Source organism: Coloeus monedula (assembly GCF_965178545.1).
Source record: "Coloeus monedula genome assembly, chromosome: 21".
Classification (NCBI taxonomy): domain Eukaryota; kingdom Metazoa; phylum Chordata; class Aves; order Passeriformes; family Corvidae; genus Coloeus; species Coloeus monedula.
The window spans coordinates 9,030,633-9,057,903 of NC_138801.1; the positions used below are offsets into that span (position 1 = coordinate 9,030,633).

General features: G+C 51.5%; 1 protein-coding gene across 2 annotated transcripts in view; it reads right to left on the minus strand.

Moving 5' to 3' along the window:
• Positions 1-341: 341 nt before the first annotated feature.
• The window catches only part of CACNA1B (calcium voltage-gated channel subunit alpha1 B), a gene marked incomplete at both ends in the record, with an annotated part of 261,208 nt that continues 234,278 nt past the window's right edge, over positions 342-27,271 (minus strand). The window contains 11 exons of one of the 2 annotated variants that reach the window (XM_082295117.1): positions 342-869; positions 2,531-2,742; positions 2,876-3,083; positions 5,833-5,868; positions 8,527-8,637; positions 9,476-9,635; positions 10,538-10,665; positions 11,558-11,667; positions 12,863-12,970; positions 15,464-15,572; positions 22,659-22,755. In XM_082295117.1, coding sequence (XP_082151243.1) covers positions 342-869; positions 2,531-2,742; positions 2,876-3,083; positions 5,833-5,868; positions 8,527-8,637; positions 9,476-9,635; positions 10,538-10,665; positions 11,558-11,667; positions 12,863-12,970; positions 15,464-15,572; positions 22,659-22,755 — 1,807 coding nt within the window. The remainder of the gene's footprint in view (positions 870-2,530; positions 2,743-2,875; positions 3,084-5,832; positions 5,869-8,526; positions 8,638-9,475; positions 9,636-10,537; positions 10,666-11,557; positions 11,668-12,862; positions 12,971-15,463; positions 15,573-22,658; positions 22,756-27,271) is intronic. The other variant, XM_082295118.1, reaches the window with a different exon arrangement.

Genomic DNA, 27,271 nt, shown 5'->3' on the forward strand with positions numbered 1-27,271 from the left:
TCCTCGCGTCCGCGGCCGGGTTGGCGCCTGGTGCGTGTCTCGGGACTAGACAAGGCAGTGGGGAGGGGGCAGAGAGGGATGTGCTCCTCCCGCTGCCCTCCCCAGAAGGAGGGAGCCTTCTTCCTCCATCTGTCTAGTGCAAAAACCAAAAAAAAAATCAAAAAGGAAAAACTAAAGAACAACAGAGGAGAGAGAGGCTGCAGGGGCATCTCCGGCCCCGGACGCTGAGCAGTTCTCGGGGCTGCCCCGCTGGAGCTGCTCCCTGTGGGAGCTCCCAGCCCTCCAGATGATAAAACTCATCCTTATTAAGCACGCACACCTCGCAGGGTTCCGCCGAGCCGCTAGCACCAGTCATCCTCGTCGGCTTCGTGGTAGTAACTGCGTCCTCGGGCGCCGGGGCCCGTGTTGAGCCCCAGCGTGTAGTGGTACCCGTTGGGCACCCGGCGGATTTGGTGCGACTGCGAGGTCAGGGAGGAGACGTAGGAAGTCCTTGAGGAGCGGCCCGAGTTGGTGGCCACGGCCTCCTCGAAGGTGAGCGTGTCCTCGGGCGCGGCGCGCTGGGGGCTGTCGGCGGCGGCGTCGTGGTGGCCCAGGTAGGGGTCGGAGCCGATGCGGGCCACGGTGGGCGGGGGCGGCGGCTGCTCCCCCCGCAGCAGCGCGTTGTGCTCGGACAGCCCGCGGCTCAGGCGGCCCGGGGAGAACGTGGGGGTTTGGAAAGTGGTGAAGTGCACGGGCGAGGAGTTAGCGGTCTTGTAAGTGATGCTGGGGCGTGGGGTCAGTGGAGTCTGTGGGAGCTGCCTCCGACCCCGGCAGGGGGTACTAGCACCAGATGTCGACAGCAAGGGGCTCCCATTAACTGAACCACTGCCCTACATCAAAATTGGAACAGAGCAAATCAAAAAATAAAAAAAGGGAAACGCCGGACAAACACAAAGGCAGGCAGGTATCAAACAGAAGGAGAAGCAACAGAAGGCAGAGACGAGTCACAAGAGGAAAGAAAAGCAAAAAAAGAGAGAGTTTAGACAAGCACAGTCGGGGCGGGGGAGGCTCTCGAGAGATAATTCAACACAAGATGTGAAGAGCTGGAGAGTTCAAGTCTGGGAGCAGTAGGAACAGAGAGGGGCAGAGCATCGGTAGGACGCAAACTGGCACACGGCTCCAACAGAGGGGGACACTGCCCAGGGGAGGCACCCACAGCATACAGGGCTCGACATGCGCCTTACCTGGCCTGGGAGCAGCTCAGAAACCTGGGTTATTGGGGTGTTTTTTACAAATTCTTCTTATTTTTTTATGATTCAGCCTCGGGGTGGGTTTGTGCACAACTTCACCCCACAGTTTTGAGTGCTGGGCTTGTGGGAAGTGTCCCTGCCCATGGCAGAGGGTTGGAACGAGATGAGCTTTAAGGTCCCCTCCAAACCAATTTAGGATTCTATGACTCTATTTCTGTGGCCAAAACTGATGATGATGATGATTATTGTAATTATTATTATGGATTCCACATGGAAGGAGGATCTTGGGGACTGGTTTTTGCAGGTTGGGAATGAAATGTCTTTAGATTAAATAGCCAATTTCTGAAAAAATAACAACCAAAAGCTTTTTGGACAGGCTTTAACAAGTTCCTTTAAGAGAAATGCATTCACCTTCTCCTCTTTAATGTTGCACATTTGATTTTGGGGTTGTAGAAGGGTTTGGCAGCTTCCTGGGTTACTGATAATGCCATGTGAGGGGGAACTAAGCTGCACTAATTTACACAAATGCCACAAGTGAGAGGAACAGGCCCATTTTCCCATTCCTGTTTACATTCTCCCAAGGCAGGACATGAGTGCATTGAAAAATCCCTCAGCCTTTCCCAACCTAACATTTTGAGACCAGACCTTTAGTTTTAAAGAGCACTTCTTCCTTCCTATCAACCCATCAGGCTGTCAATCAATGCTCGTTCTGCCCTGCCTGGCTCTCCCAGTGACCCAGCAACATCCCAACATCCAGGGGATGCTGCCCAGCTTTTCCCAAGAGCCTGAGCACCTCACAATTACAAAACAAAGGAGAAATAAATTTTAGCGTGGAGAAAAGGAGGCTCAGGGAGGACGTTTTTGGTTTCTACAACTCCCTGACAGAAGGGTGGAGCCAGGTAGGGGTTGGGCTCTGCTCCCATGTAAGAGGAGTAGGATAAGAGGAAACAGCCTACAAGGGGAGGTTGGACATGAGGAGGAATTCCATCATGGAAAGGGTGGCTGGTCATTGGAAGGGGCTGCCCAGGGAGGTTTGGAGTCCCCATCCCTGGAGGTGTCCAAGGAAGGCCTGGACGTGCTCAGTGCTCTGGGCTGGGGACAAGGTGGGATTGGGGACAGGTTGGACTTGGAGGATTTTTCCAACCTTGGTGTGAAGCCCCAAGCAGGACCTCAATGGCTTTACCTGCTTCTACCTGGCCTTCCTTCCCCATTCCACCTCCCTTAATTCAAGCAAAACATGGAAAAGGTGCACAAATCCCTGGCAGACCTCAGGGCTGCTTCCCCACCCTGCCTCTCCTCACCTGTCTGTGCGGGCCGTGCTCTGGGCCCCCGTTAGGGGAAGTGGGCCTGCTCTGGTCAGCAGATTTGGGCTGGGCACGGTCCCGGCTGCCGTAGCGGTCGCAGGAGTAGAAGCGCTGCTTTTCGGACGAGGAGGAGGAGTGCTGCTTCCTCTCCTGGGAGCGGCCACGCTCCTGCTTCTTGTCCTTGGAAGAAGACTCTCCAGACTGGGCTACTGAAAAGGAGAACGTTGGGTAGGGGGTCACCAACATGTGTGGGGTGGGAAGGTCCTTCCACGCAGGCAGGACCCCAAATCCTACTTGAAAGGAGGAGGACAAGGGACAAATCCTGCTTGGCAAAGCACTCACCAGCTTGTCCATCAGCCAAGTGATGGGCGGCCCTATCCAAGGATTTCTGCTTCTTCTCTTTCCGCCGGTGGCAGCGGTGGTGGTGGTGGTGGTGGCCTTGCTCCGGAGGCATCCGCTCCAGGGAATACTCGTAGAGGTGCATGGCGTGAGGGCGCTGAGGGGTCAGCGTGGAGACCGAGCGCTTCATGGGGCTCGTGTCCGGGATGGGCTGCGGGGAACAGGGAGGGACACGGAGCAGGGTGAGGGAAGGCGCCGGGCCCCGCTCGGCTGCCTGGTTCCCAGCATGGAAGGGGTTAAACAGCGAGAGAAAGGGGCAAGGAGAGGAAGGAGAGAAATGGTTAATTGGAGATAACCGGAATGGGCAGGAGGATGTGTGGGATGTGGATTGAGTGTGACATGTGGGGAGCGGTCTCTGAGTGCCAATCCACGGGGAGCAGAGGCACGGCAGCACTGCACAGCACACACAGCACGGAGCTCAGCAGGGACACGGGGCACAGCAGCAGCCAAGGGCAACTCTCCAACACCAGTGGCACCCACAGCTGCTCCAGGGCCTGCATCCCAAAGCAGCTCCGAAGGGGAAAGCAGGCAGCATTGCTGAGCACCACGTGGAGGGGGAGAAAAATCAGGAATCGGGACAAGGTACAGGCCAAGCCACGGGGAAATTCCTTCTGTCTCCCTGCAACTGAAGACAACTCCCATCAAACATTTAAACCTCTCTGGTCCCACCATCACTCTCGGAAGCCCTCTGAGGCAAGGATACTGTGTGCATCCTGCAATCCAGGACCTCCAGAAAGGAATACCGGGGTTTGCTTTTGCTGTTTTAAAAACATTTGGGTCCAAACATCTGGGCACTGAGAGCAGCGACAGCACTGCTGGACCCTCCCCCTGTGCCAGTGGCAGCTCCAGGCCCTGCTCCAGCGGCTCCAGGCCCTTCTCCGGCAGCTCCAGGCCCTTCTCCGGCAGCTCCAGGCCCTGCTCCTGCGGCTCCAGACCCTTCTCCTGCGGCTCCAGGCCCTGCTCCGGCGGCTCCAGGCCCTGCTCCGGCGGCTCCAGGCCCTGCTCCCGCGGCTCCAGGCCCTTCTCCTGCGGCTCCAGGCCCTTCTGCGGCTCCAGGCCCTGCTCCGGCGGCTCCAGGCCCTGCTCCCGCGGCTCCAGGCCCTGCTCCGGCGGCTCCAGGCCCTGCTCCCGCGGCTCCAGGCCCTGCTCCTGCGGCTCCAGGCCCTGCTCCCGCGGCTCCAGATCCTTCTCCTGCGGCTCCAGGCCCTGCTCCCGCGGCTCCAGGCCCTGCTCCTGCGGCTCCAGATCCTTCTCCTGCGGCTCCAGGCCCTGCTCCCGCGGCTCCAGGCCCTGCTCCCTTCCCTTTAGGTACAAAACCTTACGAAGGTCCTGCAGGACAGCTCCTCTCACAGCCTCTGCCTTCCCTCTGCCCAGGGATAAAGCTCAGAAAACGAGGACAATTCCCACGTTTCCTTCTCTGCTGGCCTCTGGCTGGCTCCATGTGGGGACAACACCTCATCCACCCTCTGGATGCTTCCCTGGGTGTGCCACTGCATCCGAGCCGTGTGCCAGAGGAGAGGTCTCAGGGCACAGCGCTCCAGCCCAACAGGGAAGTTCAGGATGTTCCCCAGTCCCTCAGCCTTCCACTTGTTTGAATTCCCAATCCAATAAGTGCCTCCAACAACAGCTCTCACAGAACATTTACTCTGCTCACTGTAACCTTTCCTCAGAGCTCTGTATTATTTTTCCTGTCGGTTCTCTTTTGTTTGCTTATCCCGAAATCCAGATCTCTGCTTCCCTGTGATATTTACCCAAGACAAAGGCAATTGTTTCACAGCTCTGCTCGTTACTTTGAGCGGAAAAAACATTCTCCCTCCCCTTGAGGGCAGATTATCCCGGGTGTAAAGGCACAATCTGGGCAGTTACCCACATTTTGGTGCTTCCCACAGAAGGGCAGTTGGGATCCTGGTGCTGGAAGGTTTTTAAGAGGCACAAAGCTGGGATGAGGGAGCCCAGCACAGCCCATGGTGTGTCCCTGGAAGCACCAATTCCATCAGCAGGATCATGCTGTGCTGCTTTTGTGTCACCTCTTGTGGCCCTCGTTTGTGTGGGCAAAATTTATATTCAGGAGCTTCACGTCTGTCCTTGCTCAGTGCTGAGCCTGCAGCTGGGGGAGGGCAGGGGGGTGTAAACTGGACGGTCTGATGGGCAAAAAATATGGGAGGTGAAAGTACTTCCCACTAAAAACACATCCAGAGTTTTAAAATCCATGCAGGTGCTGCCAGGAAGAAAGCAACAGAAAATTCCCAACAAACAAACAACAGAGAAACAAAACCCCAAACAAACAAAGAAAAAAACCCCAACAAACCAAACCAAACTAAAAAACTCAAACAAAAAACCAAACCGAAACAAAAAAACACAAAAAAACCACCAAAAAAAATCTCAGGTAAATTGTCAAATAAACATTTCTTTTTGGGCTTTGGTCCTGCTTCTATGCTTACTCCAGGGACAGAAGTCCCACGGACACGAATCAGGGCCAAAGCCACGAATCCCTTTTCCATAAATCCTGGCAATGCTCTTGTTATGGGAGGCACAAGCTCCCAAAAAGCCTCGGGAGGCTGCAGGCACCCCTGCAGAGAGCTCCTAATTGCTTCTTCATTACCAACCCGACTGTTTTCACTGCCTGAATTCCTGAGCAAGGAGGCACGAAAATAAACAAGTCAAAAAAAAAAAAAAAAACCAACCCAAAAAAAAGCCAAGCACCCACCCAAGCCCTGCTCCCAGAGGCAGCAGCGAGCAACCATGGATGGAGGGAAGGGCGGAGAAGTGGGAAGAGACAGAGAGAGAAAGAGAGAGCGAGCGGCTGCAACTCCAAATGAGAGGGGAGAAAAGTCGAGGGTTAAAGGCAGGTTAATTAATTATTAAGATGAATAAGATACAATTTAGTGCGAACTACATACTGCCAGGTAACTCCCAGGTGACCGTGCTTTGCTCCTCTGCAAACAATTCGGACAAGGTGAGGGACATTATTGGAAGCAGCCCCACAGTACAGCCAGTGTCAGACATCAGATGTGCAGCGGACACGATGATGGATGACCAGGGAGGGAGGTGATGAGGGCAGGACAGCAAAGAGGGATGGGGAAAAACACAGGAGCAGGGGTTGTTTTTAAAGAAGTGCAACATAAAAAGAGAGAGGCAAACAGAAAGGGAGACGTCCAGGAACAGAAAGCGTTGCAAATAAGAGTCAGGAAGAACTCAAAGTTTGGGGAGGGGCAGAGCAGCACGTGAGAGGGAGGGTGGGGGGCATGGAGGGGGGAGACACACACAGAAAGGACATCAGTTATTCACCCAAGCTACGACTGCTGAACGTTGTGTTATTAAATGAGGTTAGACCTGAGATCCCGGGCCTGATGCACAAGCAGGTGTGGCACGAGGGGCAGTGACACCCTGCAGGACACAAGCTGTGCTCCTGTCAGGGATAATGCCATTTTTGGTTTTTTACCCTTTTTTCTTTTCTATATTCTCTGTATCCTTTACACATACACTTGGAGCTTTGTAGCTTCATATTGTAGCTGAATTTCAACATTTTCCCAGGCAGAAAGACAAAAATTCCAGGATCCTGGTGCTATCTTGGTTCTCCTTAGAAAGCAAGGCTGAAACCAGCTTTCTAAGACATGGTTTTGTAAACAGGGCCTGGATCTCATCCTAAGAGGGGAGAATCTACGAAGTACTGATGCCTTCGGTTTTAACTTTTATATTTCTCAAATCCTGCACTGCCTGGTGTGTAACTCTGAAGCTTCATGTGGCCCATTAGCTGCTCTTCTCTCACACCGGTCAAACACAACAAACCCCTCCAGGTCTGCTCTTCCAGGACACCTTGATTGTCCCAGGCCCCAAAAAGTGTAAACTAAAAGCCTCTAAAGAGGAAGGGCAAACTTGGGATAATTTTATCATCATAATAATCTTATTAATTATGTTAATAATTGCATCATTAACTGAAGTTATAATTGGAGAATTAACCCTGATATGCAAATGGACCAAACTTATAAAAATGTGATGAACCCGTGACCCAGGGTCCATCTTGGGTGGAGCCTTTGGTCTGCCCAGGGTGAACCTTTGAAGGCCGTTCAAATAAATCCCTGCTTTTATTCTCTTATTCTTGTCTGGCCTCTGTTTCCAGGTAGCCACATCGAGGCATCAGGACTAGAATGGGGGGAATGACTTCAGCAGGCAGGTTCCTAATTGGGGGGTTCTTGTCAGATATGCTAATTTGCAGAATCTCTTAAGAATTGTGCATGCATCACACCGGGGCACCCTTGGCCTTTTCTACCTGACGTATTTGTGCACCTGAGGATCCTCATCTAAAGGTACCCCTTTTATCACCCTAACTGCGTCTGACTCGTATTTTTAGGACCAGAGGAAAGGCATCAGGGACACTCCTGCAAATATCTGACTGCCATGGAGAGGAGTTTCCCAAGGAAAGGCTCTGCCAGCTGCACTGGCAAGGAAGGAAAGAGGCTACGTGTGGTCTGGGATAAAGGACAGCTTCTGGGAACGGGGATGGGAAGGAGAAAGGCTTTGCTCTGTGGGCTGCTGCTTGTATTAAGCACGGTGAGGATAATTCAGAGAATCCCAGGGCTCACACAAAGGCTGCAGTTTTTGGAGCCAGGTGGGAAATCCTCTGGCTGGTGAGAGGCAGCCCCAGCACGATGGCACAACAATTCCTGCTGTGTGTGCACAACACAGGGTTTCACTTTAGGGTGCAGCAGTTCCTTCACTATGGAGAGCCACAGAAACAGACCCCAAACCCAGGCTGCTCCCTCCTGGCTGTGTGAATCAGGCCCTGGGAATGAGGCAGGACACGAGTGGTGAGATGTTGTGACACAGGAGGCAGGATGGTGGCTGGGCAGCACTGGGGACAAACAGCAAGGAGCATGTGAAATGGCCAAAAATGATCTGTGACATCCTAAGCAGCGCCCACAAGTTGCTGTGAAAGTCGACTCTAGTGAGGAGATTTCTTAAAAAAAAAAAGTTAAATGAACAAGGGAAATCCTTAACACCATTTACTGGCCAAGGTCACAGTACAGGAAAAAACAGGGAACATGCTCAGTGTCCCAGTGCAGCTTCCAGGCACAGCTCCCTGCTAGTCCCTGTGCCTACTGCATCCATCCAAGTGTGTCACAGCATAATTCCAGCTTTTTTTAAGGACAGAGCACAGCAACATGGCTTGGCTGGCTGGATAGACAGCACACAATGAATGGGAAATGTGCCTTCTGGGAATCCAGTCAGCAAATGGCCTTGTTCCCTAACAGTGACCCAGACACTCTTGGGTGGCCCAGCCAGAGGCATCGCCCTGGGCTGCTTTTGCTGCAAGCAGGGAGGAGTAAAACTGGGGACAGGGCTGTGACTGCAGAGGAACAGCTGCCACCCCTGCAGGGAATCCCTGGCACATCCTGAAGGGAATCCTGGCCACACCCCGCAGGGAATCCTGGCCACACCCCGCAGGGAATCCTGGCCATCCCAGCACAAGGGCTGGATTCCTGTCTCCACATCTTTTAAAACCAATATTCCCAAGCCACGACAAGCAGGGAGAAGATGCTGAGCTCTCGGCCCACTCTCAGTCTCCCACGGCCGGTGAAATCCCCGTCTCTCACCTGGGTTTCGGCAGCCAGGCGTGGCATGGAGGCCGCCCGGCCCTGGCTCTCCAGGCCTGGTTGGGGCTCTCCGTTGGCAACTGTGGGGCTGATCTCCTTCATTTCCACCACCTGACCAAAACATGGAATGGTTTCAGTAGCAAGAACAGGAGCATCAGCTTTGAAGCCACCATCAGCTTCCTGAAGTTTGATTTGACTGGGAAGAGAGGCTGGTGTGGGAAAGGGAGCAACTGAAGAGCTGGGGAGTGCCCAGGTTACTCCGTCCTCAGCAAGAACATCCCACCAGCAGTGGTATGAGCTCTTCCACCAGCCACGAGCCCCAGCTGTGACTGGGAAACCCCTCAGGTCATTCTGACCTGAAACCCCTCACCTGAGCTGGGGTAACGGGATTGAGACAGTGGGAAGGGAAAGCCTGAGGTAACCTATGGCAGCAAGATGGAATTCCAGGAAAAGCACGTCCAGATCAGGCTGTGGGAGCTGCCAGGTTTGGGGTTTCTCCACAGTGCTCCAGCTGTGATGGAATGATGACAGAACAATGCCCCCTCAAGGGATAGATCTTCTGCTAATGCAGGTCCCCCTGTCTTCACCTGTTTCTTCTAAACACTTTCTAAAACTTCTGAAATTGCACCATGGCTCTAAAATCTCCTGCATCTCACCCTGTCTTCACCTATTTTTTCTGAGTATTTCCTAAATTTCCCAAGTTCTCCCACAGCTCTAAAATCTGCATCTTACCCTGTCTTCACCTGCTTCTTCTAAATTTTTTTTTAATTCCTGAAGTTCTACCAGTTCTAAAATCTCCTGCATCTCACCCCATCTTCACCTGCTTTTTCTAAACATTTTCTTAAATTTCTGAAGTTCTAAAATTTCCCTCATCTCACCCTGTCTTCACATGTTTTTTCTGAGTATTTCCTAAATTTCTCAACTTCTCCCACAGCTCTAAAATCTGCACCTCCCCCTTGCCACCTTCCCCCCATTTGCTCACCCTCTCAATGGGGATCTCCTCGGAGTGGCCTCGCTCAAAAGCTGGGCTCCTGGTTTCATAAAACACGTCCTGGGTGCGCTGGGTTCCCCAAGAACTGGACTCTTTGATCCCTCCCTCCGGGGGTGGCCTGTCCGAAGGAAAAGAGGGGAAAAGATTCATTCTTTTGCAAAGAGATTTTGCTGAATTTGGCAAACTGAACTCGAACACCCTTTGGAGTTTCACTTGTGAAACTCAGTTGCTGGTGAAGCTCTGAGGTCCCCTGGGTTTTTTCCCTGTAGAGCCTGAAGATCCCGTGAGAACGAGGAAATCAAACCAGCCATAAATTTTTTTCGGTAATTAAGGAAAACAACTTCTGCCACTTAATTCCTGATGGACATTGAAGAATTTGGGAGTTCAGGGCAATTTTGTGTGCAGGACCAGCTGGACATTGGTCAAACACCTTCACCAGCTGTTGAGGCAGCTGTTGGTTTCCCCATCAGGAATATTTGGGATGTTTAAACCTCAGCTGTGTCACTAAAAATCCATTGTGCTCATGATCCAGAGGAAAATCACCTGGAGAGCAGGAAATGGAGAATTGATTAGGGACCACTGTCACTAGGACTGTTTGGAAAGCTCTCCACAGAGGGATAATTTTCCCAAAGAGACAGATTGTGTTGTGGCAAGCACTTGCTGTTACCCAGTGCCATGAGCTCAAGGGATGAATTTATTCCCAAGGATCTTTGGCCTCCCAAAAACTCACTGCAGGGATGGTCGGTGGGGTTTGTTTGGTTGTTTTGCAATGGCCCCAAATTCCTGGGAGCAAGTTCACAATGGGAAACTCTCCACTGAGGATTCATGAAGGAAACACCGAGATGCCAACGCTAGCAGCACAGGGATAACCACAGTGGGAGCAGCCAGGAGTGGGGATTGTCCCAGCCATGGTGAGAAGGGGCTGCTGGCCTCGGTGTCACCAGAGCCACAGGAGCAGCAGTGGTGGATGGGGTGACCCCCAAGGCATGGTGGCTCTGGAGGGGGGTCAGGGATACTCACAAGGCTCCCCCGTTGTTGAGGGAGGCCGAGCTCTTCTGCCGCAGGAAGGCCTTGGCGTTGCTGAAGGCCGCGGGCTGGGTCTGCTCCAGGGTGGCCTTCAAGGGGTGGAAGAGGGACACTGGCCCGGGCTGCCAAGCACAAGGGGAGGTTGTCAGAGCTGGGATGGGCTGCAGGGATTTTCCCAGTCCATAAAAAGTCCACTTTGCCACCCTGGGGCATCAGTGCTGTGGAAAGGCCACCCCAGCCCAGGCACGGCTGGGAGAGGCTCTGAGGGACACCTGGTACAAGTCAAGTCCTGCTGCAATCCCCCTTCCCTCAATGTTCCCCCAAGTCCTGCTGCAATCCCCCTTCCCTCAATGTTCTCCCAAGTCCTGCTGCAATCCCCCTTCCCTCTGAATGCTCTCCCAGCCACCAGAGCACAGCAGGGAATTCCCACACGGATGTGGCCAGAAGGGCTGTGCAATTCCAGATCTGTTGTAGCCTTCCATGTGAGAGACAGATCTCCAGCCCGTGCTGGAGATCAGCTGGATGCTCATCCTAAAACCAACAGGTATTTGTCCTACTGGAAAGGATTGGGCTTTCGATCCCAGTTGTGTGAAAATATTTTCTAGAATTTGTAAAAACCTTCAAATCTTCTAGAGCCCAAATGACTTTGAATAATTCCTATTTTCAAGGATAACTTAAGCCTGCTATAGCCAAACTATCAGCAGCTTTCAATAATTCTTTGGTCTCCCAAGGAAATCTTTTGGTGTTCCCCAGGCCACTTTTAAACACAGGATTTAGACTTTCAAAGATCAGTTGTCATTTTTTGGAAAAGATCATTCTGGATCTGCTGGAAAAGGCAACTGCAACGACTTTTTTTTAATATTTGTTGGGGAGAAACTTTCAGGAGAGGTTTCCATTTTTGAGCCAGCATTTTCAAACCCTGCCTGGAGGAGCAGCCAGACCTTCTGGATGAATCCTGCTGGTGATTCTTGTGAAAGCTGCCCGAGAGGGAGGATGGAAAGACCCCGTTTGTACCTGGCACAGGCCCCCAGCGGGCTGGACTTGCTCCCTGCTGTTCTTATTCTGCTTGTAGAAGTCAAATATCATCAGGGCTGCGTAGACCTTCCCCACAGTCATTTCATCCGCTGCCAGAGCACGGGGAAAACACGGCAGAGACGTTCCAAGGATGAGGAGAAGATAAAAATAAGAAATAACAGCCAATGGGTGTGAGAAACAGGATGAGGGAGGAAGCAGTGTGAGAATAATGAGGCAAAACAGACACAGAAAAGTAGGGGAAAGAAAAAAAACCCAAGAAAAGGTTACAACAGATAGTTCAGCTCTTTGCCTGTCACTGCCTTGCCTTGGTTTGGAGCTCTCTGTGGCAAACCCAGGGATTGTGGAGGAAAAACCAGGCAGGAAAACTCAGTGGCATTGTCAGCATTGCTGAGAGAATTCCTAAATTCATCCCAGACCTGCAGGCGGCCCTTTATGAACAAAGCAGCCTTACTCCTGCTCCTTTGAGTTGCAGTAAATGGGGCTATAATGGGCTAATGTACATTTAAGGAATATTTCATTTTTCCAGATGGTTTTTTTCACCCTCAAGAGCCACGGGACAGCCCTTCCCTGCCCAGCACTGCAGCACTCGCCATGGAAAAAAGAACTGGAGCAGCAGATACATGGGAATCAAGAGAGGAGGGGAGGGGAAAGACTTCAGCACCCACTGATTTGCACCTCCTCAGCTCCCTCATTTTTCTTAATTACCACTGTTGTTTTCTTAATTACCAATGCCTTTATTACTCTGCACTGCTTCTCATTAATCAGGAATCCAGAGCTAATCATGGTAACAGCAAACTTCCCGTTTTCTCATCACTTTTGCCCAGGACCAAGTAACACAAAGGCCTTCAGCCCCCAAACACCTCACATCTGATTCTGTATCAGCAAGCTTTAACTTTTCTTCTCCTGCTTTTCTGGAGCTCAGGTGGCAGGAACTGCTCTCCCATCCTGCAGGGCACAGGCTGGAGGCTGCCAGAGCTGGGGAGCAGCTCTGGAAGAGGCCACACAGGGCATTGGTCTCTTCTTGGTGCTGTTTGGGGTTTGTTTTTTCCATGCACAGGAAATCCCCTGCAGCATAACAAAGTCCATGCCTATTGGTGAGCTCAGCTTCCCTAATCCTGGGTGACAGAGCCAGGGCAGCACAGAGGATTCCAAGGAGCTGAGCTGCCCTCGGTGTCTTTGCTGCATCCTCCAGATGACCCAGATGGGGCTTAGGACAGAGCAGACGAGGAGGGAGAAACCTAATCCAGGGTTCCTGGCATGGACTCAGGACTTGGAAGCACTTACGTTTGTGAGGAGGCACCAGCAAATCCAGAGTTTTCTGGGACAGGTTGGGCCAAACCAGCGAGATCTCCTTCCTCAGCTCAGCATCGCACTGGTGCTGCTTCACCCCGCCTGCAGCCAGGGAGGGAGAGAGAGAGGAGTGAAAATCCTGTCCTAGCACCACATCCCACCCTTTGCATCCCCTCTTCCCATTCCTTGGGAAGGGAGAGCCAGCACAGCCCTTCCCTGCCGAGGGAATCCATTCATTCCTCCGTGACAGAAGCGCATGAACTCGGCAGGACCATCCTCACCTCACCCTGGGGACCCTGAGCAGTGACCTGGGACTTAAATGTGAGCTCAAACTTATTCCATGGAACTGTAGGTGCCTCTTCCTTTGGGGAGTGCCCGTGGAGGCAGCAGCACCTCCCAGGTGGGATGCAAAGGACCTGGACAGGAATCCCAGAGTCACAAAATCCCAGAATCACAGACTGGTTTGGGTTGGAAAAGACCTTAAAGATCCTCTAATCCAGCCCCTCTGCCACGGGCAGGTTCACCCTCCACTGATGGATCACAAACCCCCTGCCACCCGAAATCCCTGGCAGTGACCCACGAGCACTGAGCTCTGTCCCAGCAGCTGCACCCCAAGGCAGAGCAGAGCTGCTGGGTTTGGCTCTGCTCTAAGGGCCAAAGCCGGGCCTAAACACACACGTGGGAAGTGATTAAAGCTCTGTGGGCCCCGGGCCAGCTCCCAGCTGAATTCCCGGCACAGCAGGCAATTAAGGAGTTCAAATGAATGACAGAGATTCTTTTCCTAAGAGCCGAGTAAGGGGAGGAGGCTCGGGGAACTCGGTTACACCGAGGTTTGAACTCCCACACGGGAACTCATTAGGGAGGTTTATTAAGCGCCTGTTAGGCCCACAACGACGCAATTAAATGTAGCACATGAAACCTATTTAAAGGCAGCTCCTAACAACAAAACCAGGTCAGAGCCTCACACCCCAGAGTAGATCAAAACCACACAAAGAACCCAGGGTATCAGCTGAGCTCTCCTCTCTGGCTCCCTTCCAGTTTTCAGTCCGAGGAAGGGGTGGGGGGAGCTTTTCCAGTTGAAAAAGGGCTGACAAGTAACCAGAAACTGACAATTAAACAAACTCTCAGCATCCTTATTTAGGAGTTATTCCTGAAAAAAATCACAGCAAGTCCTAAATGCATCCTTAGAAATGAGCGTCTGATCCTTGTCTTGATCCCACTCCTTTGGGGAGCCCCAGGCACCTCAAAATGTTGTTTTCTTCCAGCAATGCCTCCCCAAAGCATCGAAAGCAAAATTTAAGCAGCACAGGAGAGAGGTTGCACTGGCCTAAAACTGCTTAGGACAGCACAACAGCCTAACCCTGCCTTGCCCTGTGCTCCTGAGAGCGTTGTTAGCTCCTGTTAACTTTTAAATTAGGGTAAAAGTGCTTAGGCCAGGCACGCCGTGATTGTGACCCCAGCCCGGCTGATGGAATGGGGTAATGAGCCGGAGAAAAGGCCGATGTATTTTATTACCATGCAAAGTTTAATTGGGCAGGCGAGTAAATGCCTGATTAACCACTTCAATAATTACATTTTATCTCAAGGCGGAATGTGTTCATGGCATTCGGAGTCCCAGCATGGAGCCCTTGGGGAGGAAGGGCTGGAATAGTTAAGAGGTGTAGAAAGTCTCATTTCTGATACAGAGCAAGAGGACACGCCCAGGGCTTCTCCTCCCGGAGTTCTCAACTGGGATGGGCAAAATTCCCCACATTTCGTTGCCCCCTCAAAGGCAGGGGAATGCTCAGGACCCCCCTGTCCTGTCCCCAAGCTCCCTTGTCCTCAGGTGCTGGCATGGGAAGGCAATGGGAAAATAGGATTCCCACCTGGGGCAGAATTCCCATGGTTTTGGGAGGACACCAAGCCCACAGATTTCACTGAATACTCTGAGCTGGATGGGACCCACAAGGATCGAGTCCAACTCTTGAGTGAACGGCCCATCCAGGGATCAATCCATGCCCTTGGTGTTCCTGGCACCTTGCTCTGACCAGCCGAGCTGATCTCGGGGTCAGGAGTTGGGCTTTGAGCCAAGAGTGCTCTCTGAAAACTGCAATTTTCTTTCTTCTCCGGGTTTTCTGGAGCTCAGGTGGCAGGAACTGCTCTCCCATCCTGCAGGGCACAGGCTGGAGGCTGCCAGAGCTGGGGAACAGCTCTGGAGGAGACCACGCAGGGCATTGGTCTCTTCTTGGTGCTGTTCTGGGTTTTTTCCATGTACAGGAAATCTGCAGCATAATGAAATCCATGCCTAGAGGTGAGCTCAGCTTCTCTAACCCTGTGGGACCATGCCATGGTCACAGAGCATTCCAAGGAGCTGAGCTGCCCTCGGTGTCTTTGCTGCATCCTCCAGGTGACCCAGAGACCCCCTCAGCCACCCCATCGCTCTCACCTGAGGCGAGTTTGATGTTCAGATGATTCACACACCCCCTCAGCCACCCCATTCCTCTCACCTGAGGTGAGTTTGATGTCCAGGTGACCCAAAGACTCCCTCAGCCACCAGTCCCTGTCACCTGAGGTGAGTTTGAAGTCCAGGTGACCCAGCCACCCCGTCCCTCTCACCTGAGGCCAGTTTGATCTCCAGGGCAGTGCGGATCAGGGCCATCAGCGTGGAGGTGAAGTGCACGGTTAAATCCTCAGGAGAGATGGGCATGTTCATCCTCACCAGGCGCTGGGGACAGACAGGGCTGTGAGGGGGGGTGCCACGAGGCCTCCCCCCACCCTCCCCTGCCCCTCTGTGAATCTCCAAAACACCCAGAATACAAACAGGAGGGAACTTTTTGTGTGCTGAGCTGGAATTCTTGGCACGTGGATGGCAGCTCCCGTCCAGGAGCGGGTCTGGGTTGGAACTTTGGTGGTTTAAGGAGTGATTTGCCAGCACTGCGCTGCAATCCCACCAAGCTCTCCCAAAAGCAGCCAGCTGGGATGCTCTCATGCCATTTCCTGACTGTCTCCAGGGGTGTCTGCAGCATCCAGATGTGTGGCTGGTACCTGTCCCCACCAAGCCACGGCAGGGAATGAAGACTTGGCCAGGTTTTCCATTCCTGGGATAACCTCCCTGCTTAGAGAAACTCCCAGCTTCCCACATGTGTGAACTGAGCTGCCTTAGAGTCCCAGGTTTGGCTTGGAAAAGACCTTAAATATCATCTCATTCCACTCCCTGCCCTGGGCAGGGACACTTTCCCCTACCCCAGGGTGCTCCAAGCCCCATCCAACCTGGCCTTGGACACTTCCAGACTCCAACTCTGGCACCTCCTGCCAGCCAAGGAGACAATTCCCCCCGAGGGGACACTTGTTGGTGTTGACATGAGCAGACAAAGGGCACAAAGTGCTGGTCCAGTGTAAAATCTGCTCAGATGGGCTCCAGAGGAGCTGAAATCTCCTTGTTTATCTTATTACACATTTTCAGCTCTCACTGCATCCTGCAGGGACAAGAAACCACTGGAACGATGTCCCTGTCACCTAAAGTCTAGGACAAACCCTTGTGATCTCCAAGATTTCCCTCACAGCATGCCCAGAGGTTATTCCATGTCTGCCCAGCCTCAGAGCCAGGGAAATCAAAGCCCAGCCTCTCCTCCCTTTGCAGTCTGTGACCATCAAGTGCTGGCAACACCACAGGGTTTGTTCTGTTCACTGGTGTCAAATGAAACAGGATTTAATTCCAATTCTGCCCTCAGCACACAAAAAGCTACAATAAACACCAACGCGAGTCCACAGTTACCATTCAGAGTCCCAGAATCCCACTGGAGTGGGAGAGAGTCAAGGGATGGAGAGAGAAAGAAGATGCATGGAAGTGAAGAACAGGCAAATGAGGAGTAATTCCCAAGAGAGCTCGATCCTCACAGAAACCACCACCAAAAAGCACTTTGTGACTGCCACATCCCAGGGCTCCCCGAGTGTCTTTCCAGGCTGAATTCCCAAAGGATTTGGATGCAGAACACAGGCCACACCACAGCTGTCCAGAGCAGTGCTTTCCTCCTCAATTTTAGCCAGGGATGGAGGATTTAGGGGAACATTTTCCAAGGGGATTCTAGGAAGGCTGGCTGAGCAAAACTCCCATTTTGCACCTGGAAGAGGCTCTCCCTACCCCACCTCTTTTCCCTCCTCCCTGCATTTCCCTCTGCGCTGCCATCTTCTCCATCCCAGTATCCAAACTGGTCAAACAGGTAACTCAGACAGCTCCTGGTCAGTGCAATTCCCAGTCTGAGAACCCAGCAAGGAGCAGAGAGAGGGGTTTGAGTTGTTCCTCCATCAGGGATGGGCAGCTCCAGCAGGCAGGAGAGGGGAGGCTGTCATGGGATGTGTCCCTCTGTCCTCTTGGGGTGACAAACTGGGATTCACCTCCCTGTGGACAGCAGTTGCGGAGTTCTTCCCCTGCCAAGGTGAGCTGCAAGCTGCACCTTCCAGCTGCCCATTTCTTGGCCAAAAAAAAAGCCATAAAATGAGACAGAAATGCCTCAGAACTCGCTGCAGCCAAAGCCAAAAGGCCTCAGCTAAAATCCACCCAAGACCCTCCCAAACGCAGTGAAAATTCCTTTCTTGGAAGGCCCTGGCTTGGGAAAATCTGTTCCTTAAATGAATATCTGGCATTTCTAGAGCTGCTGAGGATGGAGCAGTTGGAAGAAAAGAATTGATTCATCTTTGATCCTCTGCCACTGTGGCTGTGGTGGTGAGGGAGGGGCTGGGTGAGCCATGGCTCACCCCACATCCCAAATCAACATCCCAAATCACTGTGGGCACCCAGAGGAGCCAAGGAATCAGCCAGACACTGGCACAGCCAGGAGGGATTGGATCCCTGAACGTTGTCTGGGGCCTTTTCCTGATGCCACAAATGCAGCTGAAAGGCTGTAACTGCAAACAAAGAGGTATAAAAAGTGATACTCATTTTTTCCTTTCAATATTACAAAATAACCTTATATATAAAAGTATCTCCTTTTGCAGAGTGTGAAATTTCAAGCCTTTTCAGGCTGCTTTCTAATTTTATCTGTATTTAATTCCTCTCCATTTCTAAAGAATCCATTTAAAAGGAATCCAATTGAAATTGGTAACATTTCTCAAACTCAAAATATTCTGCTTGACCCAAAATTTCTCCTTGAAAAATTCATCAAGAACTTTTGGTTTTCATCCTGAACCAGGCTAGAAGAGAAATTCTCCATGTTTCTCATAGACTTAGGGACAATACCATAGATTTAAAAAGTTGAACCAGTTGTTTACAGTGTGCTCAGTTTTAAAAAAAAAATTGATTCCCCCCCCCCCCCCAGTTTTTACTGTTTGTTCTGGTTAAAGTTGTGCTTTAAGGCTGTTTCAGAGCCCGTGGTTTGAAACAGGATGCAAAAAATTGAGAGGGAAAGGGAAAGGAAGGGGGGAAGGAAAGGAAAAAGGAAAGGGAAAGGAAGGGGGAAAGGAAAGGAAAAAGGGAAAGGAAGGGGGAAAGGGAAAAGGAAAAGGGAAAAGGAAAGGAAAGACCAACCAACCAAAAAATCCCAACAGCAACAAAAATAACTGAACCAAAACAAACAGGAAAAAATCCCCAACTCTACTTTGGATAGTTTTCCATCCTTCTGGATCCCAGAAGGAAATTTTAGGAGCCTGCTGCTCCTTCCCTGCGCTGATAAAGAACGGGCATCACTTGGGGTGCGCTGGGAAGCGCCAGCCACAACCCAGGGGCGCTCAGGTGAATTCATGACAGGCAGCAGGAAAAAAAGCTGGAAATCCTCCCCAGGTGCCCTGAGCTGGCAGGGAAGGACTTCCCCGATCGTGCTCCCCTCCGGGGGCGGGTGAGGAAGCGCAGCCGGCAGCAGGTGGAGTCCCCGCTCCGCTTTCCCGGCCGCGCGTGGGGATCCCTTCCGCAGCCCCGCGTTTTAATTAGGAGGATTTGGAGCTCGTTAATGCTCCTGCAGGAGAGGGCCCCGGAGGCAGAAGCCGCGCCGTTGTCTCCGGAGTCTCCTAATTAGCGCTGCGCTGATAACGAGGGGGGAGCTGATTAGAGGCGGGGTTGGGAGACAGCGCTCGGTCCGTGCGCGGCCGGGTCCCGCCGCAGCTCCCGGCGCTGTTTAATTGCCACTAAACAAACCAGGAAGCAAAGCTCTGTGGCAGGAATAAATTCCCGTTCGGCTCAGCTCAGGAACTCCTTGGACAATGGCCCAACAAGCAGGGAAGGGGTTGGAGGAATAGGAGGAAAACTCATCCCGGGGTCAAAGGTGTCCTGCTGGCTCCTAGCCTGACCCAGAAAAAGTCACTGCACCCTAAATCCGCTTCCCTGAGCAGGAAGAGGAGCACACAGTGCCTGAAAAACTACTGGCACCCCGATGGATTTGAATTATTAAGAGCACCACATCAGCCTCTGGGACAGGAACTGCTCTGGGAATGATCCCCAGATGGGAATAAATTTAGGACAATGGAGCACTGCTGTGGGAAATGAGGTTGAGTTTGGTGAATAAATTATTGGCTATGAATAATTCACCCCAACCTAGTTGGAATGGTTCTACTCTGCTTTAACTCTTCTCTCCATGGCCTTCCTCCCTCTTGCTGCATCCTTCTGGAGCAGCCCAGCTCTGGAATCATCCCAGGATGGTTTGGGTTGGAGGGACCTCAAAGCTCATCCAGTTCCACCCCCTGCCATGGGCAGGGACAATGAGCAAACCCTAAGACACCAGAGTGAAGTCAAAGAGGTTTTCTTCCCTCTTCTCATCTGACTGGATAGAAAAGACTTTAAAATTCATGGAATCACAGAATCATTTACATGGAGAAGACCTCTAAGATCATTGAGCCCAAACACTGGCCCAGCACTGCAAGGCCACCACTGACCCATGTCCCCAAGTGCCACATCCTCACCCGTAGGGTTTTAAATCCCTCCAGGGGTGGTGATTCCACCACTGCCCTGGGCAGCCTCTTCCAGGGCTTGAAAACTCTTCCTGTGGAGAAATTTTCCTCATATCCACCCTGAGCCTGCCCAGGCCCAGCCTGAGGCCGTTCCCTCTCCTCCTGTCCCTGTTCCCTGGGAGCAGAGCCCGACCCCCCCAGCTGCCCCCTCCTGTCAGGGACTTGTGCAGAGCCACAAGGTCCCCCCTGAGCCTCCTTTGCTCCAGCCTGAGCCCCTTTCCCAGCTCCCTCAGCCTCTCCTGGGGCTCCAGCCCCTTCCCAGCTCTGTTCCCTGCCCTGGACACGCTCCAGCCCCTCAGTGCCTTTCTTGCTGTGAGTGGCCCAGAACTGCACACAGGAATTTGGGTTCCTTTTCCCCCCAGCCCAGTGCAGGATGGAGCTCTCCTGGTGCCCGAGCAGCGCATCCCGAGGATCCCAGGCATGCAGCCCCAGGAAGCAGCGAAGCCACGCACACGGAGCTGCAGAGGCAGGTCAGGCTGACCGAGGAGAACAGTTGAGAAAGGGGAACCAGAAAACAGCAGAAAGGAAGGACAGCAGCCAAGGAGGCTGCAAAGAGGGGGAAATCCAAACAAAAACCAGTGTGGACGTACTGAGAAGGCAACGAAGACATGGGGAAAACACACAAAACCTTGGAAGAGGACAGGGAAAAACAGACATGGAAAGAAAAAGGGGAGATGTGTGGGGCAGAAGAGCTTTTGCTGGACAGAAGAGTCAGGGGTTTTAAAAATCAGAGGGAGAGGGTGAAAATAGGGCAGAGACAAAGCCCTGGCTGCTGTTGGCACTGACTGAGCTACACCTACACTCTCCAGGCTCTGGGGAGGGGTCAGTGCCTGGGGGGTGGGAGGATGTGAGTGACACCACGGGGGGACACCTGGCAGGAGCAGGGCAGGGGACACCACATCCCACCAGAGTCATGGGGGGAAGATGCCCAGCACCAATCCATGGATGTGGAGGAGGGAAGGAGCAAAAACCAGTCCTAAACCATGAGGGTTTGATTTTATCAGCAATAACTGGGGGAGAGATCAGCCCGAACTGCAGCTTTAATCCATGGGGGAAATCCTGATCTTGTCTTAAATCCTTATTTACTGTAATTCAGGGTTCTTTGATGAGGTGTAAAATGAATGTGATCGTCTCCCAACTTGTAGAAATCCGATGTTCAGCCTAGACTGGAGCTGTTTGAACCCATCTCTGAGACACAGACACAATCCAGAGGTTGCTTCAGAGATGAAGAATTAACGATGAGGAAAAATTAACGATGTCTCCAAAAAATTAGGAGTCGGGGTTGTAAAAAGAAGCCATTCCTATGCACTCAAGTTCTGGGGATTTATTCTGTAAGAACAGACAAATTAAAGGAGGTATCAGGAAATTCTCACGGAAAAGCCAGGCTGGGGAAGTGCCTGTGGGCACAAAGTCTGCTGTGAAAACCAGCCCAAAGCCTTACTGAAAATGCCTATTTTAACACATGATCTCTTTAACCTCGTTTTGTTTTCTTCCTTTTTGAATTCTACAAGATACAGGGGGGGGAAAAAAAGAGTTTTATCCTTCTAGTCCAGCCACAGAGCAGATCTGGTTGCCCAGCTGCAAACACCTCCTTTCAGCAGGACACAACTCCGCTAAACCAGCGGGAACTCACGGGTGGCAAATCCGTGGATTTCTGTGGATGACTGGTGTCTGAAATAGCTGAGAGCTGGAATTTTGATCTAGTTGGGTTCCTCAAGCTCAGTTACAGTGGCCAGAATCAAATCAAATACAGCAAAGCCACCTAACTGGAGAGATTTAAGGTTATGTTTCATTTGCCTTTTATTTTAAATCCTGGCACGCTGAGGAAGGATCTTGTAGGAGGATTTACCTGAATTACTTCTTGCTGCTGCGTGCCTTAAATGAATCAGACCCAGGTTTGGGTCTAGCTTTAGCATCTTCAAGACAAAAATCTTGGTTTTATGTGGCCTCAGTGAAAAATCCCTCAGCACCGGAGGGGCTGTTGTGATCTGGATCCACTGAACTGAGTTTTGGGGGTGGCTGGAATGACACCAACAGCCAAAAACCCCTGTTGGGTTGATGGATTCTCAAGCACACCAGTGATAAATGGTTCTGAGCAACCTCCCCCTCTAAACCTGTGAGGTTCAGGGGGGAAAATTCCAAGGAATCGCCCTGGAAATGGACATTTCCAAGCACCCTGAGAGCTTTTGGGAGGGCAGCCTGGCCTCAGCGGGATCTGCACTGTTTCCATCTAAATTTCCACGCAGGCAGCAGCCTTTGGGATAGAATTCACTTTGGTGGCTCAATGAAAACGTTTTGCCAAATCGATGATGAGTCGGAGTGATTTCTCCATCTCCCTGTCCTAAATGTTTTCTGTTAAAGTCATTTCTTCCACGAGGGTGTTTCAGGAGCTCTTCAGGTGTTGTCTCTGTTTAATTGCTTGCTCACTCCTACTCTAATTACTCCAGTCTAATTAAGAGGAGGAAAAAACAACATTCTCCTGCAGGGTTAGTGAGACAAAGAGCTCCAGGAAGAAAAATGGGGATCTAATGGGTAATTTGCTCATTAGCACCATCCCTCCCCAAACTAACCTAAATGGAAGCAGAATGAGAGAAAAAAGAGAAAGAAACACTGAAAGAGAGAGCAGAGACATACTTAGAAAGACAAACTGATGTGCCAGAGTTTCAAAGACCCCCAAAAAATTATATATATGTATTAAAAAAAACCCAAAAAACAAACAAACAACAAAAAAATCAGAATATCCAAAATCTTGCTCGGAAAGCAGAGAAAGCACCAGGAAAGTCCCAAAGAACACCACCAATGCCACAGAAACCCCACTTCAGCCACGGCACAAAAAGCCAGTGGTTGGGCAGGGGTTCCTGGGGAGGTTTTCTACCTTATAGGCAACACGAGCTGGGCATTTCTTCCCAAGGCCTAGAGGTGGGGACATGTGTCTCAGCATCTCGTACATGTCTGTGTAACTGATGCGCCCGCTGGGATCACAGGGACGGAGGCAAAAGCACCAGGACACAGAAATCCAACCGGATTGAGGCGGGGGGAAATGGGGAAGGGGTGGGGGAAAGGCAACACAAGGGAGCAAATGAAAAGGAGGAGAGAGAGAGAGAAGGGAAAGCAGACAAGAGAACAGAGATCTGGTTAATCAGATTTCTCCGGGAAACATAAACCAAACTCGGGAGGTGGGGCAGGAGAAAGGTGGCTCCGCTTCCGTTGCTGTTTCAGCGCCCAACGTCTCCTCCTCCTGCAGGGGCGGCCCTGGGGAATGCTGGATGTCCCCTGGGGAATGATTGATGTCCCCTTAGGGAATGCTGGATGTCCCCTGGGGAATGATTGATGTCCCCTTAGGGAATGCTGGATGTCCCCTGGGGAGTGCTGGATGTCCCCCAGGGGAGAAGGGGTGGCAGGGCTGGGTCTGGCTGGCTCTTGGCAGGGTGGGGGATGAGAGTTCCCCCTGTCACCCCCCGAACCAGTCAGGTCACACGGCAGGGAGAGCTGGCAGGCAGAGTTATGGGACAGGGCTGGGAGAACACAGCCAGCTTTCCTTCCAGTCGGGGGGGTTTGCTGAGGGACACGCTGCGACTGCTCCCACTCCAAGCTGAACCCAGGGCTGGTGAAAGCAGAGCCCAGCCCTGGCAGGTGGTGGGAAGGGGACCTGCTCCTTCCTCACTTTTGGTGGGGCCTGTCTTTCACCAAGCCGACCTCAACTGGGAATTGTGGAGATTTGGGGCAAGGCCCTCAGAGCAGCTGGGAGCATTGCTGAGGGCATCTCCCTTCAGCACACGGTGGTGGTGGATAAAATCCTGCCCTGAAGGACACGGGGTGCAAACCAGCAAGAAATTCCTGCTTCACCTTTCTGTGACCATTGGAACTGGGAGCAGGACAGTGACAATCTCAATTTTTCTTACCAGAGAGTTGACTGTTTATTCTAATGTGCAAATCTGTGCTGCCTGGCATCTGAGGGGACCCAGGGATGTTATTAATTAAAGTTTAACCCCTGGAAAAGCAAGATTGTGTTATCATCTCCTCTATACCAGCAGGGAAAACCTGAGCACCCATTTAAACCCCACTTTCCCAAGCAGGAACCTTCCCACCAGCCCAATGCCCTGACATGGATCTCAGTTTCTATGGAAAGCTTTGATGGAGAAGGAGGAGACAACTCAGCCAGCCCCAAAACATCTATTCCAGTAAAATCCTACCCAGCTTTCCCAGCCCTGAGCTCATTTAAAGGCTGCTGACAGACACAAATGGGAACTGGAGCCAGTGTCCTCCCCTGGCTCCCCTCGTGCTCCTGGGCTGGGCTGTGGGGTCTCCTCTGAGCTCCTAATCCTCAGTCAGGTGTGGGAAACACCTGGGCTGGAGTGGGGGAGTGAAGCAAGCTCTGGGCTGGCTGCTTCCAGCCTTCTCCTTCATCCTCTGCTCTCCAAGAAATTCCCTGCCTGGAACTGGGTCCCCACTGAAGCCCATCCTGCGTTGATGTCTTGGCCAGATCCATCCCAAATCCCCCACCTGGGCTCTCAAGCACAGTGAACTCTCCCTGCGCCATGAACTGGAGGATTCCCTGGGTGTCCACCACAATTCAGGGACATAATTTAACCCCCAGGTGATCCCTGGCTGTGGCACCATGAAAAGCTCATCCCTCATCTCTGCCCAGATCCAATGATTTTCCAGTTCAGGAAAGGGCAAGTTGATCACTTGACTGGAGCAAAAATGCTGCAAAGCCAAACCAAACTTGCTGCTCCCTGGAAACCTTGGGATGACGTTTCTCTCTGGGATATATTGAAGTGCTGGGATGCTTTTCCCCAACAATTCCCTGCTGGAGCTGGCAGGATGGAAGCTGGAGGGTTCCCTGTCTCATAAAACTGCCTGTTCCAGCCAGCTGGGGTGTGGGAGGAGACAGGGAAGGGATGCACGGAGGAGAAAGGAGGCAGTCAGTCAATCATTCCTTCTTTTCAGGCAAGGGATTCATCACGTTCCAGTTTCTTTTCTCTACCAGTTGCATTTGCACTCGGGGGGGAGGGAAGAGGGGATAAAAAGAAACAGAACCAGGACTAGAGGTGCTGGAGGGATCTCTGGAATTCCAAACCTTGTAGGCCACCCTATGAGGGCACTTCTTTCCTAAGCCCAGGGGTGGAGCAATTACACGTAACAAATTGTACATATCCTTATAATGAATCCGGCAACTGGAAAGGAAACACCAGAGGTTATGACAGCAAAATCCAACAGGAATCAGTTTTTCCCAAGGCAAACGGGGAAGAATCAGCTTTTCCACAGGCAAACAGGGAAGAATCAGCTTTTCCACAGGCAAACAGGAGAAGTTGGAAGGGCAAAACACGCTGAAAAGAAAGGTAAGTCTGGAAAGGAAGGAGCCACTTCCACACACAAAGGGAACTTCCAACTGCTCACCCAACTTCATATCCTTGGATTTCCCTCTGGGAAACCTTCAGTGCCATGTGCAAGGCTTCCCAAACATCTGGTTTCCTTTCCCACTCGTGTTTGAATTCCCTGTGCCTGAGCATCGACCTCCAGGCTCTGCTGCCCAACGCCCGGAGCCTGCAGCCCACAAAGAGCCTCTTTAATGGATTATTCCCAGGATTTTATGACAGGTGTTTAATGGATTATTCCCAGGATTCCAATTAGCTGCTTCAAAAACCTTGGGAACATTTCCCTGCCACTGTCACCTCCTACATAACCCTGGCAGGGCCATTCCTGGGGGATGAGGAGTTTGCTGGGAGAGCAGAAAGTGGCATCTCCAGAGCCGTGTTGGGCACTGGCACTGGGAAAATCCCGCTTTCCTTAGCAGTAGGAGAAATCAGACACCTCATGGAAGCTTTGTGCTCACTCTCATTAATTCCCAGCTAATTGAACAGCAGCATTATATTTCTTAATCTTCTATGAGTAACCAACTCACAGGTGAAAAGAGCTGAACTTCAAAATTGCCTCCAAAGAAAACTGGGATGGTTCAGCCTCCCTGTGTTTGTTTAGGTGCATTCTGTAAACAAGGCTGGAATATTCTGGGAGAACTCCTTCAGTGTTGCTGCTTTTTGGGATGTGGAAAATTCAGGTCTGTTCAAAGCCTTCCCCAATCAAGTCCAAACTGAATTCAGAGGGAGATCAAGTCTTGGCTCCAGGCCTAAGCGTGGGTCTAAAAAGGTGTTGGTTTAACTGAGGCCCCAAGTTTACGCTTTCCTTACAATTTCAGAAGGATTTTGGAAAACCAGGGCATGGAAAATACGGCTGAACACTTCCCTGAGCTCTCTAAGAGTCCGTGGAAGGCTGGAAAACCAACAGATGCTTTGCATTGGGAGATCATGGCACAAAATTAGGACAAACAGGGATCCTTGCCCAGGTTCAGAGAATTCCAGAATGGTTTGGGGTGGAAAGGACCTTAAAGCCATGGGCAGGGACACCTTCCACTATCCCAGGTTGCTCCAAGCCCCTCCAGCCTGGCCTTGGACACTTCCAGGGATGGAGCAGCCAAAACCTCTTGTTTAAATTGGATTTTCCTTAGCATCCTGTTATCCCAGCGAGCTCAGAGCTCCCTTGGGAGCTCCTGCAGCTCCTCCTGAGCGCTCTGGGGGACAACTGATGGGAATGGGATGGCCAGAGCACCATTCCCAGTGTCTCCATGGGGTGTGCACTGGGAGAGGAATAAAACGGATCAAGAACTCACTTTCTGTATGTTGAACAAATTAAAGCTTCTAGAAATCCAATTATGTTTTCTTTCCCAGTTCATCCTTAAATCCTGTGCTTTCCCTCCTTTCTTAACTCCCACCAAACCACCCTGTGCTCCCCATTTCTCTCAATCCCTCTTTTTTTGTGAGTTCAAGGCTTTTGTCACCCCTGAATCCAGCAGTTTTCCCACGTTCACCCCTAGGGAATGTGGCACAGCTGGAACAACAGCTCCCAACTGCCTTTTTTACTTCCTTTTGAACGTTTTTCCCCAGGAAAGTTTCCAGGGAGTTGGGTTTTGTAACAAAACCGAAGGTGATATCAGAAATAGGGATAAAATACACATTAAGTTGTGTTTAAAATATTATCTATATAATAAAGATATAGAAATTGTAGAGCATCTCCCATCGAGGGTCTCAAGCTATGGGAAGTGGATAAACACTGTAACTCCCTTTTCCTTGGGATAATCAAGGAAGAGACCTTGGGAGAAGTGATCAATGAGTGACCACATTCAGCCCAAATCATGGAATAATCAAATCATAAAATCATTTGGGTTGGAAAAGACCTGTAAGATCAGAAAGGTATTAAAGCAAAATCATTAAAGGATCAGTTCTGGCCTTAAAGAGTGAAAGGATTTCAGATTTGTGGAGATTTTAGTGCCACTTCTGAAAATGTGATTCCAGCGGAACTATTCACACTCCATCATTTCCCACTGGAGAGAAAAGGGAACAGGGTCAGAGAAAAAAAAGCAGAATTAGCATCTCAATATCTGACATCTTCTGCATTAACAACTCGGGGAGTGGAAGGTTTGGCCCCTGAGTG